Source organism: Halichondria panicea, chromosome 12, assembly GCF_963675165.1.
Source record: "Halichondria panicea chromosome 12, odHalPani1.1, whole genome shotgun sequence".
Classification (NCBI taxonomy): Eukaryota; Metazoa; Porifera; class Demospongiae; order Suberitida; family Halichondriidae; genus Halichondria; species Halichondria panicea.
The window spans coordinates 4,308,070-4,329,017 of NC_087388.1; the positions used below are offsets into that span (position 1 = coordinate 4,308,070).

General features: G+C 39.3%; 2 protein-coding genes across 3 annotated transcripts; one reads left to right on the top strand and one right to left on the bottom strand.

Moving 5' to 3' along the window:
- Positions 1 to 7: 7 nt before the first annotated feature.
- LOC135344961 (uncharacterized) lies at positions 8 to 13,764 on the top strand. The gene is made up of 13 exons (XM_064542255.1): positions 8 to 25; positions 611 to 664; positions 734 to 826; positions 3,848 to 3,892; positions 3,955 to 4,035; positions 4,154 to 4,906; positions 5,782 to 6,165; positions 6,269 to 6,589; positions 6,700 to 7,155; positions 7,810 to 8,130; positions 8,268 to 8,723; positions 9,258 to 9,584; positions 12,698 to 13,764. Exons 2-13 carry the CDS (start codon positions 616 to 618, stop codon positions 13,675 to 13,677), a joined length of 4,266 nt encoding a protein of 1,421 aa, XP_064398325.1. The 5' UTR covers positions 8 to 25; positions 611 to 615; the 3' UTR covers positions 13,678 to 13,764.
- A 3,494-nt stretch (positions 13,765 to 17,258) lies between these two features.
- On the bottom strand, positions 17,259 to 20,807 carry LOC135344966 (uncharacterized). Of its 2 annotated transcripts, XM_064542267.1 has the most exons (4): positions 20,534 to 20,807; positions 20,259 to 20,354; positions 18,934 to 18,966; positions 17,259 to 18,303 (listed from the first exon to the last, which is right to left on the bottom strand). In XM_064542267.1, the coding sequence occupies exons 1-4, from the start codon at positions 20,805 to 20,807 to the stop codon at positions 17,327 to 17,329; spliced, it is 1,380 nt and encodes a 459-aa protein (XP_064398337.1). In that variant the 3' UTR covers positions 17,259 to 17,326. The 2 variants fall into 2 exon arrangements, with proteins under 2 accessions (XP_064398337.1, XP_064398338.1); XM_064542268.1 differs by lacking the exon at positions 17,259 to 18,303 and having other exon boundaries at positions 18,935 to 19,097.
- Positions 20,808 to 20,948: the final 141 nt, after the last annotated feature.

The following is a 20,948-nucleotide window of genomic DNA, read 5'->3' on the forward strand; positions in this document are numbered from 1 at the left end:
TAGAACAACCATTTTACAAGCATACGTACGTACATGTAGCTGTAGATCTACTGTATAGACAATCCTAGCAATTTTTCACATTGCAAATGTTTTTCTAGTCGGATAGATATAGGTCTAGCTGTGTTTAATTTGTGTCTAGATCTACCAAAGAGTGTGTCACCGGTTTGATTTGTGACTGTGCTATATAAAAAGACATGTCTATATATAGATTGTTTTGGTGATAATTTTCATTATAAGTGCATGCTGCTAGATATGGGTCTTGTACTTCAAAAAGATGCATTTACTGTGTGTTGGTATAATCATTATGTATATAGTCTAGATCTCAAGGTAATCAGTGCAGTAATAATTATATACGCATAGATTGATCTAGCTGTGATCATTGCTTGATGATGCACTCTGACTGTGGTATAATTATAATCAACGCTAAATTTAGATAGGGATACGCATAGATTGATCTAGCTGTGATCATTGCTTGATGATGCACTCTGACTGTGGTATAATTATAATCAACGCTAAATTTAGATAGGGATATTCCCCGTTATTCTCTTGTGAGTTTGCGGAAATGAATGCATATTAATTGTTATTAATCAATCTGTGCATAATTATACAGAAATAATGGAAAATAATGGCAATGAAAATCCTGAGTCATACAAAAAGCAATCAGGTAAGCATATAAACTCATGTAATTTTTGACAGGGTTATCTATAACCATGCATGCATACATTTGAATTAGGCTTCCCTCCTGGGCAGAATGAATTAGGATGTGATAGTCCAAAAGATAAATTACAGAGGAGTCAAGTGGAGAAAGCAAGCGACCATAGCCCAGGTATATATAATTATAGCATGCTGTTAATGTATGTGTTCACCGAGTGGTATAATTATGTGCTTCAAAGATCTTCTGCGAGGCCATTAATTACGAGCATAAACAGTGCGTTTTCTGGTTTGTATATAGTCAGCTGATTTTATCTCACTCTTATACAGCTACCAATAGCTATATAACGCTCTAAAGTATTTGTGACCTTCATAATGTTGTCATGCATAACCTTACTGGTCATGTGCTTCACTGACATTTAATTTGTGTTAAAACTATATCTATGTATATATGATGTTTGACCTCGCCCATCTTATATGAGCATGTGCTCTCAGCTCACTACAGGTCTGCCTTTGCTATACCAGCTATCTGAGTAAAACTCCACACCCAACCCTCCCTTGGTTTCTATAATCTTCTCTGTCGTTACGACATGACTGAGCCGAGGCTATGACTGGTGGCTATAGGCCACATCTTTACCCCCAAGTACTTAATTAGGGGAGCAATATAATTATTAGAAATGCCTAATTATTATTTAACCAGCAGGGTTGCATTCCTCTAATTAATTAGAGGGGATGCCTGACCCTATAATTAACAGTCATCAGTCATGGTCCGGCTCACCCTCCAAAGAGCGTTGCGGTAATGGGTATATATGTTGTTGCTATAGCAAGAGTATAGCATCATTATACGTTTCTCGGAGTACCGAGATTAAGCTGCATGTAGAGTTGATAAGCTAAAAGCTAAGTAAAAGTCCCTGGCATACTTGTACATGCAATGTAAAGTTAATATTCAACCTTTACAGTCACTGCAATGTGAAGTGATGATATAAAAGAAGGGGGTGGCTTAACAAAGTGTGACTGACAGCAGGCATCATTAATATGGTGCCCCTAAGTGTAAAATACATAATCTTATTAACACTATAGTTATATGCAGTTCCCGATACATCTGTTACAAGGACATATAGATATAGTGAAAAGTACACGGTATTTCAAGATCGAAGTGTCTTTCAAAGTGTTCTGTGAAATGACGAGTTAGATATATATACAAAGTAGGTAGGCCTAGATTAATAGTGGGCAGCGCATTCCAAAGCCTTACTATACGGCAGTAACGGGTGGTATTCATTGTAGTGAGATACATTGTGTACAAGCTTGTTGGAAGTTATTGAATGAGTTATTCTGCTTGAAGTATTCTTGGTGGCAAACTTGATGTACTGGGTTATGTCGAAGTTGTCAGCTGGCTGTTGTATGCATTTCACAAAGAACATGATTTCTAGTAATTTGAGCCAGAGTACATTAAGGGTAGCAATTTGAGCATGATTAAGTCTATCTTTGTACTTCATATCCCAGTTTTGTAGTATAATATTATATTTGGTGGCCTTTTGCTGGGTTTTTCCAGGCAAGTTATGTCTTGCATGTATATAGTAGGTTTGGATGCCACATGCACTTGAGAACAGAATGTGAATAACCAATGTTATAGGTAGAGAAGTCTTTTGGTGGGGACAGGTGTAAGCGTTGAAACAGCACGTTTTGAGAATAGTATGCTTTGGAACAGATTGCATTGTAATGGTGGTTGGTCCATTGAGAGTTTAGTTGTCAAAACAATTCCTATAGGTCTCTTTGTTGGGTCACTGGTTGAAGTTGGTGGCCATTAACAACGTAATTTATGGTGTTTTTGCAGGGTTGGGCTAGTGAGATGTTGCACATTTGTCATGGTTAAGAGTGAGTTTCCATTGGTTACCAGGTTGAGATATCGTTAAGTGCAGTTTCAGATGAGTCCATACGCTGTAGTATCTTAGTGTCATCAGCGAAAAGGTATATAATTATACCGTATTTACTTGATTAGACGCCCAATAAACACCCAGGGTAAAAGCTCTGTCTTTGTCAATAAACGCCCATCTTAATTATGGGGCGTGGCACTGTGGATGGAGCTGAAATAGCACATGAACCCAGTTGCAAGCATGCATGGCAGCATAGACTTTTTATGATGCATCAATGGCAGCGAGAGAGTTACCGACACAGAGGGCACTCCTGACTTAAATTTAAGCTGAGAAAGAAATAGACATAACAATAAACGCCCTCCTGGATTAAACGCCCTCCTCGTTTAAACGCCCCCTCTAAAGACTTCGATCTGAAATAAACACCTGGGCGTTTAATCAAGTAAATACGGTACTTGCATGGGTTAGCTATAATATACATAATATTATTGGTAGGTCATTTACATAGATCACAAAAGCAGGGTGTCGTACAGGGGAGGGGGGAAAGAGGGGATACCCCCCCTAAACTTTGCATTCATGTACATGTACTATAGTTGGGGTCCATTATAATTATAGCTGGCAATATATAGTCTGCATGGGATTTAAAAAAATGTAACTTGGAGAAATCAGGATACAACGTACTGCGGACTAATGCCAATACTTTGTGTATGCACGTCATTATTATAGCACTGCATGTGGCTATATCACAACATGGGCATACATAGGTTTTCCTTAATCTCTATGGTTTCCACTATACAAACTGTTATACCTCGACACGCATGCGCAAGCGAGGTATACGGTAGTGTGTCTGTGTGTCTGCGTAGACTGCTCAAGGATCAATCATAAAGTTCAAGTAAGAGTTTCTATAGGCTTCTATATAGTCATGTTTTCTTTGTGGATTTGCAAAATGATGCTGCTTACTTGGAATGCCTTTTCAGAAGAGTACGTATAGAAAAAATTATCCATGGACTGTTGCTACTCTACTTAATAGTTAGCTCTGCACTAGAACGCTAGCTATTGGTAGCTGCTGCAAGGCTCTGCTGATGCAGCCATTACTTGGACATTTGGCATCGATCGTTTTTAACAACAATCATGGTCGATCATTACCCACTCTTTGAGTTTCCTTGTGATTCTGCCTGCATGTGGCAAAGTTAATTAATGCAAACATTTTCGTCTTGATATAATGTGTGTATAAAAGCTAATAGTAGCTTTATGTTATGGCACCTCCTCCGAGGTATCAGTACCCACTGTGCTTTCATTATTATTGTTTTCATCATACCCAACAGGCTGTGATGCTCTAACATATTTTCACAAGGAGAAGGATTTTGAAGGTATAAGTGTATACGTTGACTCATACAATGTACTTTATATTATTGTTTTCGATTCTATATAGAAAAGCACAGCTTGATTGAGATGCGACAGAAGAAAGTATCTATAGTTTTGGCCCCTATATCTGATGATGCAAAAAAATACAGTAAGTTTCTGTTTCCGTATACAGGTACATTTATAGGGGAAGAGCAAAGGAGGGCGGCCTCTACTCTAACCCATTCAAATCAATTAGATTTGCGAATTAAACTATATTCTCCCTGCAGTTCATTCCACTATTGATACTGTCATCCAGCACAAGCATAACAAACACTGCCTCGGTGTTCTACTCCTCATTCACAATGACACTGCTCCACCGGCAATGACCAATTTTAAGGTATTAGATGGAATGGGCAAGGGTGTGGAAAAACTGAAGATTGAATTCGAAAAACTTGGCTTTGCTGTTGTTTGGCTCAAAAACCCAACATCTGCAGAGGTGAAAGCTTCAATGGATTATCTTTCATCAGAAGAAGTCATCACAACAATCCCAGAGTCGTTTAAATTCTTTGGAGTGTACGTCACATGCCATGGAAACAATCGTACCTTCTTCACAAAGGATGGATCTATGTCCTACGACTCAATTGCCAGTGTGGCAAAAAGGGACAATCTTCAGAAAAAGCTCCAACTTTTTCTCTTCATATTTGATTGTTGCAGAAGTAGTCCCGCAACTGATGTCGCTGCATACCCTGACGGTAAAATAAGTGAAGGTGAACCTAGCCTGCCGGAGAGCAACATGGATCCGAACACGATGATCCTGTATGCGCAGTCGGGGGGAGGTACTACTTGGGGTCCAGGAGATGGAATTACGTACATGGCTCATGACCTGCTGGACCTCATTGGTACTGACATCCATCTGGTGTCTCTGCCAACTAAGCTTCGAAAGAGGAATAATAAAAGGCCCTTGCCATTGACGATGATTTTGCCTTCTCATGACACTCTATGTAAAGAATTCATTCTTGTCAAAGAGAGAGATGACAAAAGTAAGTTCTGCACATGCATGGCACATTAATTTATTAGCGTCTGGGAGAGATTTCACAACTGTACAATCGCCATGAAAACGCTGATGCAATGAATTTTGTGCAGCGATGCATGCATCTCATGCATGCATGGGGTACATATTAGCTATCGTAAGGCGAAGCTCACATTTGGGCATTTTAAAATATAATAATTACTGTATAATTATATAGGTTGGTGTGCATAATTATAGGATTGGCACTGTAGTTTTTACACGAGGCTGTGCATGTGTGTGTCTGCATGTGTCTATTCCAGCTGTAACTGCTGAACGATTGCAATGCAACGAAAACTTATATACTATACTTATAATTATATGTATATATATATAATATATAGGTTTCTAGCCATGTTCTCTTGGATTTGAGTAGTGGATTTGCAAAATAAAGATTCGTTCTCAAGTTATTTTTAGTTTTTACTTACAGTAAAGGGTGTTGCAGTCTCTTCATAACCGTTTGTAGCTCCCTTCTATTCGAGTTAGCCTTGCACTATAGCTATATTTACAATGAATGTATGAGAGTCAGAATCTCATATAATTATTATTATAGAAAACTTCTATCATCATAATAATTGTGCTTCTATCTATAGCTATATCCTGATCATCTTTAGCCATCAAACTTCTGTTATACATTAAGCTCCTCTTCCTAAGACATTGGAGCGAAGCAAAACATGCCGAGAGGCATTAGCACAGCGGGAGTTTGAAACATTTATGACCGTTTTCATGTAACTTAAGTTGATCGTAAAATAGGCGTAGTAAAGACCAGCAGGGTCTATAATATTGTTTGTGTGCATGCAGACAAGTATATATATTATACTAATTTTTTTATATCTATACCGTCAACAGTGGCCCCTCGTCTGAAGGAACTAGTGGTTTTCTCTGGCGATGGTGCTGTAGCTGAGCTGCATGTCAACCCTCGTCCATCTGTCAACTCGGCACACTTTGAACACGAGGAATTTGACGTACAGATGAGGCCAGGCAGCACTGAAAACTGGCTTTCTCTGAAGATATACGGAGAGACCTCCAGAAAATATATGAGCAGCTCATGTAGCGCAGCATCAATTGGTTCCTCACCATCCTCTAGCACCGATGGCAAAGTTATCCTTACGGCTGTGCTGCCAGTTGATCACCGAACTAGAGTCTCGAATGCTGAGTTCAGAGTTATTTCCAAGATGTCTGGGGGGCTATGCTTGCCTTCCAATGTTGCAGTGGTTGCTCTACCTGAAATCTGTAAGTATATACTATTATTGGGCTATATATAACTTGCAGAAATTATTTTTAGCACAACAAGAAATAATTATGCATCTATTTTGTTTTCATGCACCTCTTATAGCACAGCCAAAGATAACCAAGACGATCGTTTGTCTAAAGGATTGCCACCCTCTGGAGCTCCAAACAGCATGGCGTCTGGAAAACAAACTCTCACTCCAGCTATCTAAATTCTTGGTGCATGTCTTCAAAAATGGTACTGAAGTGCACACAACCGAAATACTTGCTGAACGCAACAAAGCGGAGTACTCCGTAACATTTGTTGTTCCAGAAGTGATTAAAAGTGAGACCGGTGATACATACGAGGTGTGTGTGGAGGCAGAACGTGAGCATGACAAGAAGAGAATCCCCAGCATTTGTATGAAGGCTCCCAGGCCGGAAAAACGTAAGCCAATTAATGCGATAAAATAGCATCTGTCTAACACTCTAGTGCATTCTTTTTATAATATCCAGCTTTCTTTCAAGGTTCTCCTCTTTAATCCCATGATTTGTTAGATTTTCCTAGCCTGAAAGAAGTTCAAATTTCTGAAGATGGTGCCACAGCGACTGCAACAGTTTCGTTCGAGTCTGTTCTAGATGATGAGACGCTCAATGAACAGCAGTATAACCTTGAAATGAAGGTCGAAAACGAACAAGAGTGGAAAACGCTAACAAAATTTCAAAATTCCACTCTGAGTGAACCGGTTCCGATTAATATTGGACGTCAATCTCCGATTGCTCTCCAAGAGTCCGCATCTTTTGCCCTTAGGCAACCAGCCACACCCGATCTCTGCCCTCCCGTGGCACGCAGCACTTCGATTGACAGCACCGATGCTCACAGAATGACTCTCACTGCACTGCTTCCATTGGATCGAAAGAAATGCGGAGTAAAATTTCGGGTTATCTCTGAACGACACAACAGTCTATCGATTCCCTCGAGCTCAAGTCCTATTATAGATTTGGAGGAGATTGGTAAGTAAATAAACTGTGTTTTATATGCACTCCAGGGTTTCATACAGGATTTTTAGCTGGGAGGGGGAAACATTTAATTGAGTGGGGTATGGGGGTCCTCTCCCGGAAAAATTTTGAGAAATGGTTAATCTGAGGTGCAATTTGGGTTTTTTGTGTGCTTCAAACCATACATTTACTGATCGTGAGCAGACTTAAATGCAGTATAGGCATTTCATGGCTCGAATATACATTTTTACTAGATAGCTTAGGTACAGTCTACTATAGCTGTAGCTTCACTATATGCAGGGCAATTCGAAGAGATATTTCGCTACTGAAAGCTCACAAGAGGCTGTTTTCCTTGGCTCTGACCACCATTTTAAGTGGTGTTAGTCTACATATATTTTGTGAGAGTTTCTTGGCCTGAAAAGAAAAAACGCTTCGAGTTGCCCTCTAGAATGGTAAGAAGCATCGTATAAGAGCAAGAACACAGAGCTAGAAGTGTTTTTGGAAGCTACTAGTTTGTGTTGTTTCTAGTAAACTTGATGATCGCTCAGAGCTTCCATGCACTGAAAGATGTTTTGAAGATCAATGATACTTCTCATACAGAGTGATACACCAATAATTATATTTATCATGTACAGTATTATAAAGTGTGCATGTTTTCACCTCTTACAGCACAGCCAAAGATAACCGAGACAACCGTTTGTCTCAAGGATTGCCACCCTCTGGAGCTCGAAACAGTATGGCGTCTGGAAAACAAACTATCACTCCAGCTATCTAAATTCTTGGTGCATGTCTTCAAAAATGGTACTGAAGTGCACACAACCGAAATACCTGCTGAACGCAACAAAGCGGAGTACTCTGCAACATTTTTTGTTTCAGAAGTGATTAAAAGTGAGACCGATGATACGTACGAGGTGTGTGTGGAGGCAGAACGTGAGCATGACAAGAAGAGAATCCCCAGCATTCGTATGAAGGCTCCCAGGCCGGAAAAACGTAAGCCAATTAATGCGATAAAATAGCATCTGTCTAACACTCTAGTACATTCTTTTTATAAACAAAATTAGTATGCAGCTTTCTTTCAAGGTTCTCCTCTTTAATTCCATGATTTGTTTGTTTGTTTTGCATTCCAGATTTTCCTAGCCTAAAAGAAGTTCGAATTTCTGAAGATGGTGCCACAGCGACTGCAACAGTTTCGTTCGAGTCTGTTCTAGATGATGAGACGCTCAATGAACAGCAGTATAACCTTGAAATGAAGGTCGAAAACGAACAAGAGTGGAAAACGCTAACAAAACTTCAAAATTCCATTCTGAGTGAGCCGGTTCCAATTAATATTGGACGTCAATCTCCGATTGCTCTCAAAGAGTCCGCATCTTTTGCCCTTAGGCAACCAGCCACACCCAATCTCTGCTCTCCCGTGGCACGCAGCACTTCGATTGACAGCACCGATGCTCACAGAATGACTCTCACTGCACTGCTTCCATTGGATCGAAAGAAATGCGGAGTAAAATTTCGGGTTATCTCTGAACGACACAACAGTCTATCGATTCCCTCGAGCTCAAGTCCTATTATAGATTTGGAGGAGATTGGTAAGTAAATGAACTGTGTTTTATATGCACTCCAGGGTTTCATGCAGGATTTTTAGCTGGGAGGGGGAAACGTTTAATGGAGGGGGGTCTGGGGGTCCTCTCCCGGAAAATTTTTTGAGAAATGAGGTGCAATTTGGGTTTTTTGTGTGCTTCAAGCCATACATTTTACTAGTTTATAGTTTTATTGATGAGATTGTAGACATTTTTAAGGAGAAAAGTCATAAACATTTTATTATTACATCATTAAATTTTAGATTTCTAGGGGGAGGGAATTTTGGCTGGGGGTGGGAAATCCCAGGGCGCCCCCCTCTGTATGAAACCCTGCACTCGATACAAGTATACATTCCTATATGGTGCAAAATGTTCGCTGTTTTCGAGGGTTAACAATCCTCCAGAAAAATAGGTCCACGAAACATTATTAACGAAAAAAACACAGACCAAATTTAGACTAGAGGCCATTACACGAAATTTAAATGCCTCAAAATTGCGCGCTATACGGTACTTATAAAATAATTTTATATATCACACGCACAGCCAAACCACAGGTTCAGGAGGATGGCCATGTTCGTTTCTACAATTGCCGCTCACCGATGGCCACTGGTAAATGGAAAATTCAAACACCATTGAGCGTTCAACTTTCAAAGTTCACCGTTCGCATTTACAGAGGGGATGAAGAAGTGGCATTGTGTTTCGAAGATGTTCCATACAAACGTGACGAAGTTGACTACTGTTTTGAAATCCCTATTGCTGAATTAACCCAGAAAGTGGATCGAGTAAACCAATATGCTGTCTGCATTGAAGCAACTCGTACAGATGATAGTGTGATTAAGAGTGATAAAGTTGATTTGACTACAAAACCAGGTATTTGAACGTATAGTTGGTGTTTTGTAGCACGTATGTAATTCATTCACACGCGCACATGTTATTACATACTGAATCTACCAAGGGCGTATAAAAGAGAAGAGTGAGCAAAAACTTAAGTGGTTTGTGGAAAGTACTAAAAATAGATATCTATTAATAGATTTTTGTGTATAGCGGTAATTTTCGTATGGACTAACCATTTATAATTATTCGTACGACTCAGGATAGTAACGTTGAATCTATTGCGGTAGCCTTTTCATATATGATGCTCTTCAATACGAAATATACGAAAATTTCCACCATACGAAAATAACCATGGTATATATTAGCAGGTAGCTATAAATAGATAAAGTTCATACTCACACCAAGTGGATTATTGTGAGTATTGTGAGTTGCATGCCCTCTTCTCTTTTATAACCGTATTACTAGGAATGTTTGCGAACATCAAACATATGCGAACTGACAACAATAAAATCGCAAAACCTAAATTATTACTAGTAAGTATTATGATTATACACACGATCCTTGCCAGAACGCAATAGTTAGATTGCAAATTAAGGGTCAAATTTTTGATTTGGCTGATTCACAAAGGTTTTTCACCAGCAAAATATTCTAGTAATCTGATATGCCCTTGATGTTACTTTGTATACCGTATAGCGCGAAATTTTCGAGGGGCTTAATTTTCGTGGATTTCGTGGGTTAGCAATCCTACACGAAAATTAAGTCCACGAAAATCGTTCTTTACCTGCTATAACGTGCAAGATTTAAAGGCGTGGCTTCCGGTAAGCAGTCATTCCGCGAACATTGTGCAACGAAATGGCTTTTAGAGGCCAATCCACGAAATATAAGTGCCTCGAAAATTTCGCGCTATACGGTATATATATACCGTATATAGCCGGTAATTTTGGGGAGGGCAAACATTCGTGGTTGAGCAATTAGTCACTTGCTGCTGCACTGCAGGTAAAGGTAGGCAAGGTTGCTTCATTTGTCAGTAAAATAATTATTCGCGGTCAGAGCTTCAACCACAAAGACCACAAACATTTTGCCCCCCCCCGAAAATTACCAGCTATAATTAGATGGTATACCGTAATTGATGTAATTACAGATTACAGCACCACGTCAGCATTAGCATAATTCTTGAGGTCCTAAAAGAAGAGCCTACCTTTTTTTCTGGTACTTGTTTGAGACATCATCTTGCATCTTTGACTTCCATCATACTATACTGGATAGTTGTCTGACCCATAAGCTACAGTCATGAATGCTGTTTACGAGTAAGCTCTTATCGGTACAGCTAGCTAGCAAGTGAAACTGACCACGCCCATTTTCACTAAAGTGTCTATGTGTATACTAGCTATAGAGCATAAACGCCCAGGGTGTCATATACAGGGGGGGAAGGGGGGATATCTCTCCTAGCTCCAATTCCCTCCCCCCCCCCCCTAAAATTTGCATTCAGGTACTAGTTGGGGTCCATATAGCTATCAATTTTAACTTTTTTTTAGTAGTTACTTTTCTTAATTCCTGATGAGAATATGCAGTGCAATATTATCTATCTTGCTAGCAGGTGAGAGATCACTGACAGTTTTGATAACAACTTTAATACAACAAGACAGAACCAGCACAAATTAAGACAAAGAACTAAGAACAAAAAGACATAACAGACACTAATAAGAAAACAGGGCGCAGGGCCCTATAAACAACACAAAAGACTATTGTTACAACTGCTCTCTATTAACAATAATTAACTAATTAACATTCTTAACAAAAACCATGGAAACTAAAACTAATTACTCTAATTAAGTCATAAAGTCATAAGTGTACAGTACTATTCCAACAATTCCCCCCTCTACTTCAAAATCCTGTATGACACCCTGACGCCACCATAATTTATGCCCAGGGGGGTCGGACAAGGGTGAACTGTTACGTAAAATTTAGTTTGTACTCCTATAATTATGACGATTTGTTAGCTGAAATTGCGCCATAAGAATCAATCTACGGCCCAACATTTTAAGGGGGAGCATATACTCCCAGACCCCCAGTTTGGCATGTACCTTCAGTGTACGTATAATTATGCTGCAGGGGGCTTTTCCCCTAAATTAAATTTTTTAATTTTCCTAATTTGTCCTCTGACCCAAAATCATGGATACATGCAGCCTAGGCCGATTAAAATACGGCCTGGTACCTATTGCAGGGGTGATAGTGCGCATGCGCTTCAAATTACCCAGAATATGGGTAATCGTACCACGAACGTAAAACCTTAGTAAATTATACTGGAAATTAGTCAGTTTACTAAGAATATGTTCCGTAACACTTTATCTCTATGACTGAGTTCTGTGAAGCTGTGGCTTATGCTGTCTGTTGCGTTGGTCTAGAAGGCTTGAACACTAGTTTTAAGACAAAAGAGGCTCTCATCTACGTCTAGGATGGTCCTATATAGCTGGGTTGTCTTCGCGAGTAGCAGTTTGAGGCACCATACACTTCCCATAGCCTGTACAGATCCAAGGTAAGACATCCTGACCATACAACCGTCATAGAGGTAGATGAGAGCCTCTTCTGGTTTCAGACTAGTGTGAAAGCCTTAAATGGAACAACCCAGAGAGCTAAGCTGATGTACAAAGATAGAAAATAAGATGAGAGAAAGAAAAAAGGGGATTCCCCAGATTCTGGTGAATAAACTAACGCATGCGCACTATCACCATGCAATAGGTGGTACCAGGCCGTATTTTAATTGGCCTGGAATCGAGGCTACATGCAGCCCTGCAATGATCCTTAATACCGTTGTCATATTTGCTCTATAGACTGTAAAACCACATTGTGTCTATATACCGTATAGCGTGTAATTTTCGTGGGGTAAAATATTCGTGGTTTTCGTGGTTAGAGGTCTGACCACGAATATTTTACCCACGAATGAAGCGACCTTGCCTACCTTTGCCTGCAGTGCAAGCAGCAACCACGAAAATATTACCCACGAAATGTCTCAATATTGCTGAACCACGAATATTTTGTCTCCCGAAAATTACCCGCTATACGGTACATAATACTCGTGTCATAATGATAGAGCCAGCAACATGTGGCTTATTAATTGGCTGTAATTATGTACATATATACCTCTGCAGAATTGTGCTACAATATATGGACTCGCAAGTGTGTCTGCTACGTGGCAGCCATCTTTGCTCTCATTATTGGGGTTACGCTTGCAACAATACTGATAATTGACATTAACCCACATTATCTCAAATCTGACATCCCCTGGGCCCCGGCTAATCTAGTCTCGGAAATCCCCAAGCCCCCTAGAGATTCCCTGAGCTCGCCGTTTAGGACAACTGATTTTACCCAAGAGATTGTTGAGAGAAAAAAAAATGATGAATTGACGATTTACTGTGCAGAAATTGAGATCAAACGTTTGAATAACCATCAAAAAGTGAAGTACAAATTGTCATTCAATCAATTCAATCAAAACCTCACCGAAACCACAGCGCTTTTACCTCTGTCTCTAGCTAATCCCACAGCGTATTACGTCCTCTCACAGTCAAAGTTGTCTGTTTATCTTTGCCTTTCAGACGGAGAGGTGCATCCTCTATCAGTCAAGCTTCTTCTTTACAAAAGAATAGACCAAAGTTGGGAACCAGAAAATAATGTGGTCGTAGCTAGTCAAAATGTTACCTTTAATAGCAGTTCATGTGCCAACACTACAGTGATTGCCCCTGAAAGTACAGTTGTGTACCTGGCCCTGTCATCGCCCGATAGTGTGAGCTTTAAAAGCATTACAGGTAATGTGAAACAATTCTACTATGATGAAACATCACTAGATATCGTGAACGTTTCCAATATTGTGTCAGAAGAACATCCAAAGATAATTTCCGGCTCTTCGAGTAAGAAACTTGTTTGTTATGTGTGGGGAGGATTCGACGACGATTCGAACATTTTCTATGAAATAATTTTTTTACGTGTCCCTGTCGTGTGGAAGAATTGGACACCTTCAGTTTTTATTCTGGTTTGTATTTGTCTACTATTTTCACTGTGTGTTTGTATTGTTTTTAGTTGTAGCTTTGCAGCTCGTAGGAGACATGTAACTCATAATTATACACTAGTCTAGCTAGATCTAGTGTTTTAATAATTATAATTATATAGTTTCTGGAATTGATTTTGCATACAACTATCATGCATGCATGGGTTCTACTAGGATATGGTTTTGGGGAGGAAAGAAGACGAATGAAGTAATGGACAATTTGAATGCTACTGATAATTATGGTAAACCCTCCTTAGTTTTAGATTAAGAATTTGTGGACTGTGGTCAGTTAGTGTGGTGCATGGATCAGGATTGCATGTGAGAAAGATGCTCCCACTATTATGGCTGCATGAAAATTTGCCACAGACTTATTTTGGAGGATTACAAAACCAATTAATGAACTGAAGTTTGGTGTGGCTGCATATATAATTATATAGCAATATCAAGTGAGTCATTGTTTCTTTTTTGTATTATATACAATTTTCCTTTTTTGATTATATACAGTCCAGGGGAGTTTCAGTGGTTTCCAATGAAACCCTCTTTTAAGTTTTATATGTGATCTGATCAACAACTCATATACGTAGTGCAGCAAACAGCTATTTGAAAGTTGAAAGTCCCTTTCCAATTTCCTGGATTCGCCAGTGATATAATTATACTAGGCTATAATTATACCGGGGTAGCTCATTAATTAATTGGTAAACAGCTATATAGCTATATAGCTTTAGGATACATAGAAGAATTACAGCCCTGAGGGTGTTTTTCAGAAGAGCTTGCAACTGTCACAAAGGACGTCGAATGCACAACGCTTGGATTAGGAATGCTCCTGAGCATCTGTATTAAAGAGACGACGTGTTGCTTAAGTATAGCTTTTTGATGGTGGCTGTAAAATCCGGCATAGTCTCGCTCTGTTTGCATGCATCGTGCAATGAATTAATTGTTGCTATTGGAGTTCCTATAATGCTGCGGTCACGTGGTATAAGTCAGATATACACTTACTCAGAGGATAATGCACCCCCATATATCCTCCTCGTAGGTGGTATATATCCTATATACATACGAGTCAACATTAATTTTATGCAATAATTGCATGCGCTGTCCAATCCTAAGTTGTAGTCTACTAGTGTCATCCCGTTGTTGCCAGTGACCTCTGCTGTGTCATCTTTCAGCCTGTATAGAAGTCACTCTAACCAACCAAAATCCAGAAGTTCGCTTAAAAAGAGGGCGTTTCTAAAAATAGAAATCCCTCATTGTCCGTTTATTGCCTCTACTTTTCAGGCTGCGCTCATTAATATTTTCAAAGGAGAACACTCACTTTCGCTGTTTTTGCTGTGGTTGCAAGTGATGTTTTAGATTTATACATTTGTGAAGTAAAGTAAAATAGTTAGCTTTTAGTGTCTAGTAGCTTAAGTGCCTGCTAATACCCTCGGCCAGTGCTCTATAGATATAGTGTACAATGGTGGAATCACATTGTTGCCTACATTGTCTCCAATTTGAAAGTGTAAAACCACTAGTTGTGATAGCTTTCTCTATATGGTCAGCTTGAGATCAATGAGTGATAGCTTTATATGGTTTGTGTAGCCCTCTTTTGGGCCCACATTTGATTTGAGTATTCACCTTTTTAGACTAGTGTAGTAACCTTTCTGTAGCTAGATCTACCTGTTGTAATAGCAATGGACACTCAGTCTGATAGAGCTAGCTGTGTTATACAGCAGAAAGATGATTTTGATAGGCTAGCTTTGCCTTCTGTCTGTCCCAGTTGCAAAAGAGATAAAGTATCATGTGTTTGTACTGAGAGGTTGGATCCAAATGACCCAGAGAAGATATGGGCGATTTTGTACTATCCCGATGCTGTTAAAGTCAGTCACAAGAAGCTCTGCACCTTGCTGAAGAAATTGAAAACTTACAACGATAATCAAGTGAGATTCTTGAGCCTAAATGCACCTATCAATGTGTTGCCCCACTATTTATATTCCCCCCCCCCACCCCCGGGACATACGGGGAATTTAACTATAATTTAACTATTGGCCCCATACTGGGGGATTTGACCTGGCTTTGCGTAGTAAAACTGCTTTTATAACCTGTTTTGATGTTTGCAACTGTTTGGCAGAATCCTCCCCCACCATGGAGGGGGAATTTGACTTAGGTATGGTCAAATCCCCCATATAAGCCCGTTGGGCAACACATTGATAGGTGCATAAAACACAGCATATATAATTACGCATACCTATAATTATAAGGCATGCACCACGTCCGTGCAGTTGTGTCCTATATACTGCATATACGTGATTCTTAAGTATAATTAGGCTAGTATAATTAATAGTATGGCTAAGAGTGCAATATGGGATTAATAGCACGAGTAACAAGCAATGGCAAGGCTACATTGTACGAGGCGCAGCTGAGTGCTATTAACCTTGCCAGTGCTTGTTATGAGTGCTATTGATCCCTTATTGCACGAGTATAACCATACTATTGATTTCTAATCGTGAATGATAAAGTTCTCTGCAGTTTTTATTAACATTTTCGGACGCGGCTGTAATTCGAAAAAATACGTTGTCATTGACAGCGTGCAACTATTTGACAGGTAATTGCACGCTGTCAATGACGACGTGCAATTACTGGTAATACGGGATTAATTGCTGTACACTCTCCAGTCGCTAATAGCACATCATACGATTTTATATAGCTAATTAAGTAACGGAGGGTAAAATTAGTTGCAATATACCTTTACACAACTATATAACATGTATTGCAGCTTGCTATGAACAAATTTGAATGGACACTTTCAGCGAGAGTGAATTGTAAAGATGACGACCCCTCTCAAGGCGTGCAAGCATCAATAAACAACCCTCCTTGCTCCGACTGTGAGGCCTTACGTGTGCCATGTGATTCTAGCGATCCCGTTTCAGACGACACTCCATCAAATAATGTTAACGGATACTTCTGTGTGACTGCACCAGTGGATGATCCTCCTAACGTGCAAAGCCCTGGAAATCTACATTATGTTTGTGACTACACGCACACGGTCATTGTTGATCTTCGGTACAGCTTCCAGCCAATTATAAGCGTGCCAATCTGTGGAAATGTGTGCTCCGTTTCTTCGATCTGTTATTTGAACGACATTGCTGATAAGGTGCGAGAGATTGTTATTGAGCAGCTCAGCCTCCAGGATCACAACAAGTACAGGTATAATTAATTATATGAAGTGTATGCATGTGAAAAGTGAGTATTCGAAATCGATAATGATTGTATATACAATAATTATACTGATGCTATAATTATGAGTGACTATACAATGAAACCGCCCCTTGCTCGATCATCAATAGTGTCATAATTATACATGCTCTCGCCCCCAATTCTATATACTTATACCAGCTAGTATGTTGCTGTATATATGTAAATACGTACTTGTTCATTATAGGGTCTACGTACTCAAGCCACAAAACCAGACATACTTAGGAATATCTCCAAGGTGAACACCCCCACGCTTGGACATATGCGATGAAATGGGCGTAGAGTCCCCAGCAGAAGATTAAACTATATAATATTATAACTATGCATGCGTTTAGTTATATATAGTTACATGCAGTATATTATATATATAGCATTGTTTGCTATACCGAACAGTTTTGAGTTGTATACATAAATACATTACTAAACTATATATACGGTTTTTCATTTTTCAGCAAAATTCATTGAACAACACCCACACAAAAAAACACAGAAATGGAGCCAAAAATTAGTTGATAGTAAGATAGTTATAGTTTTTCTTGTTTCTAGCTTTCACACCACTACATACACACGAGCAAGCACAATAGAAGCATAGCAAAAGTACACACAAAGCAGATAGACACACGAGTGACAGTAGTATAATAGTATACATGTTCCAGAACCCACGGTATACGTTGTACTCTAAAGTCACATAGTACGATTCAGCCACTTCGTGGGGAGGAATGGAATAAACTAAAACACAAGTTTTCAGCGTGTCAGTGTAAGTATCAGTTGAGCTCGGTGTGAAAGGTACGGTGCAGGAATCAGTAGATGTTAGTACACATACAGGGGGTGGGAAATTGTCTCTTGAGTAGTGGATTTGATGGACGATAACTGTAAATTGTAAGTTGACAGGAGAATCAGGCCTGAGTCCAATAAAGTAGTAACCAGTGTTAACAATTGTTAAAGAAAGTGAATATGTTTTTTCTTTTTCGTTAACTTGTATTGGGTACGTTTCATAAGCATCAGGTTTATCACCTCTTTGGAAAGCTTCATACTGTTGCAGATTGTTGTACAGAACAAATTCTATTGTTGTGTTTTGGGTTCTAGTCGGGAAAAAAATTGCTGTTAATTTCACTTTGGAGCCGGATATGAAATAATAAGGTGATAAAATCACGTCATCGCGTGTAGCCGTTACGTTACCTGATGAGATGTTAAAATAATTATCGTCCACGATTAAATTTTCAGGGTAGAATGAATATACCTCAACTGTACACGCAGGACAACGATTGTGTTTCGATTCTTCAATAGTGATTTTATTATAGTAATATGTATCGAAATAATCCAACAACACCATATTTTGATTTTCGACTTCGATTATTTGAGAAATTGTACCTGGAACAGTCGATATACGTATCAATATTGAGCCAAATGTTATTAGAGCAGCTGCATTTCCAAAGAAAACCACCAGAACGATAAGTTTCCAACACTTTAGTCCACTTTTTACTGTAGGGGAGCAAAATACACAGTTGAGATACAATTATGGATTATATACCCCACTTGGGGTCTGTATCATAGCAACTGGGTGGGGTTTAACTACCATTAACCCCCGCATTCCTCATAAACTTCCTTGCCTTGAGGGCAAACTGATTCTATACTAGATCTACACAGCTAAAAAAAAGCTAACATTTGTTGACAAGGGCAGGACAGATGGGTGGGGCTCACCGCTTGGACTAGTACAAAGGCTTATAGCGCTGGCTACAAGCTGTACGGACAAGCTTTTTGCTCGTGTTTTCAATAGTTTTTAAGACTGTTAGCTAGTTGTATCCAAGGTGAGATAGAAAAAATCATTCCAGTGGGTATATAACACTTATTGTCCACTACATCAGAATTTATGGCAGTAAACCTCCGAGGACGAGGGTAGTTTTGTAGGTTGTATATACACAGTTGAGATACAATTATGGATTTTAGAATAATTATATCCAACAAGTGCGTCTTCCTACGTATGCGTTGACAAATTGACTTAATATGCATGCAATCTGGCTTCTCATTAAATGCCTAGAGCCAACAATCTTCCTAACAACAATAATTATGAAGATAACAACAATATGAAGCAACATCTTAAAACTCACGTACATTTGTTATTTTTCTTCAGCAATGGTTCCAGTTCTGTACAAAGTAAACAAACATTGGTAGTAGCTAGTCCATATTTCAATTAAAGTGGTCATTTTAGGGTTTGTGGTGTATGTAACTAGAAGAGGAATTTCCCTGGGAAGGTCCCCTTATTGTGAGATAGCCAGCTACAAACGAGGTATACAGGAACGAAACTGATACATACATGTACACTGTACATAATAGGAACAAACACTAGAATACAATCATAGAGCTATAATAATTACAATGTATATATGGAATGTGGAATGCACTTTGTGTATTTAGAGGCTTTTATTTTATTTTATAGAGAATAACAACTAACTATTAGACTGAAATCCTTACAGTCATAAGAAAAGCACATACGAGCTAGAGTATAAATAGGAAGTAGAGACTAACTATTGATGGCATAATAATTAAGTCATATCCTACTATAGCCTCGGTCCCAGGCCGATTTTTTTTTAATAGAACGAAGTTGAAAAATACGGCCTGGTATTGATTGTATCTGGGCGTGGCAGGAACAGGAAACAAAAGCAGAGATTCTTTACATTTTGTTTCCTGCTTTTTTTCTGTAATACTAAAGGTGTACGTAGAGGCATTTTACTCCCGTAAAAGTTACAGTAATTTAGCTCCGTGTCATGTTCTCAATTTATAGCTAGCTAGCTATGGCATGCAACGCGTTGTCTTGTTTGAAGCAAGATGGCCTCACTCTCATGGCAGAACAGGCCCAGGCTCTCAAGCTCCTGTTTGAGGGAAGGGACGTGTTTATCTGGTTCCCAACGGGGTATGGCAAGTCTCTCTGCTATATCAGTTGCTACCCTTTTTAATGGACTACAAGCTAGGTAGGACCAAGGCTCCTCCTGTTGACAAAAGTGTTGTTCTTGTTAATTGTCTCTCCCCTTGTATCTCTCATCATGAGACTCATGATTGACCAGATCAGGAGTCTAAACAATAGAGGTGTTTCTGCTGCCATCCTCAGTAGCAATAAAGGAATCGACAAAGATTTGGTTGCCACTCCCAAAGAAGTGTCTTCTGGGAAGTATTTCCTGCTGTATACTGCCCCAGAGGCTGTTGTTGAAGACCACTGTTGGAGGATTCATTTTTTGTTGTACCACGAGTCAATTTGTTTTATGTATTAAAAAACCACGCCCAGATCACGCCCAAATACAATCAATACCAGGCCTAGTAGGCGACCTAGCGTTCAATTGGAGACGGATCGGCCTGGGGTCGAGGCTAATCCTACTACATATAAACGCACAAACATAATAATATGCATGATCTCACTGTTTTAGTTTGTCTGGAAGACTCACCAGTTTCTGTTGTACCTACACTGTGTAAGTTCTCAGATTGAGAGGGGTACACTCTGACTGAGTTATGAGGTCGAGTCACCTCTTGTACTGGAAAAACTGAGAGAAAGCACAAAAATGTGAACACTATATAATTTATACTAGCACACTGTATATATTAATACTGTGGAAGTAGTGATTTGCTTGTGGATAAATATCCTAATCGTCATGCACACTTCACTAGCTGAATCAGATAAAAACATTGTAACATTATAATAAGACTTCAATCCTTTATATACCGTCTCCAGCTTTTATAGGTCCAGTTGTTGTGTGATTTTTAGCTTCAAACTCGACATTATGCGATACTTTGTAGGAAGTGAATGGTTTAACTTTGGCCACGTCTTCACCAGGAGTTGTTACAGCAGATCGGCCAGGCACAAGTGCTGATTGTCCTTGTCTGGTGTCAGTAACTTCTAGGGACTTAGTTCTCAGTCTGATGTCATCTGATTCAAACAATGCCGAGTCACTGTCCAGGAGTCCAACACTAGTGCTTTCATCATCTTTGTAATCCATTATTGTTCTCTTGTTCAGAGATATATATATAGATCTAAACAACTCCCTTATGGAACGCCAAATAGGTCAAAAATACATCCCACTTCAAGGGGGTGTCTCACACATCTATCGGTTGCTTTGCACACATCGATCTTTACCCAC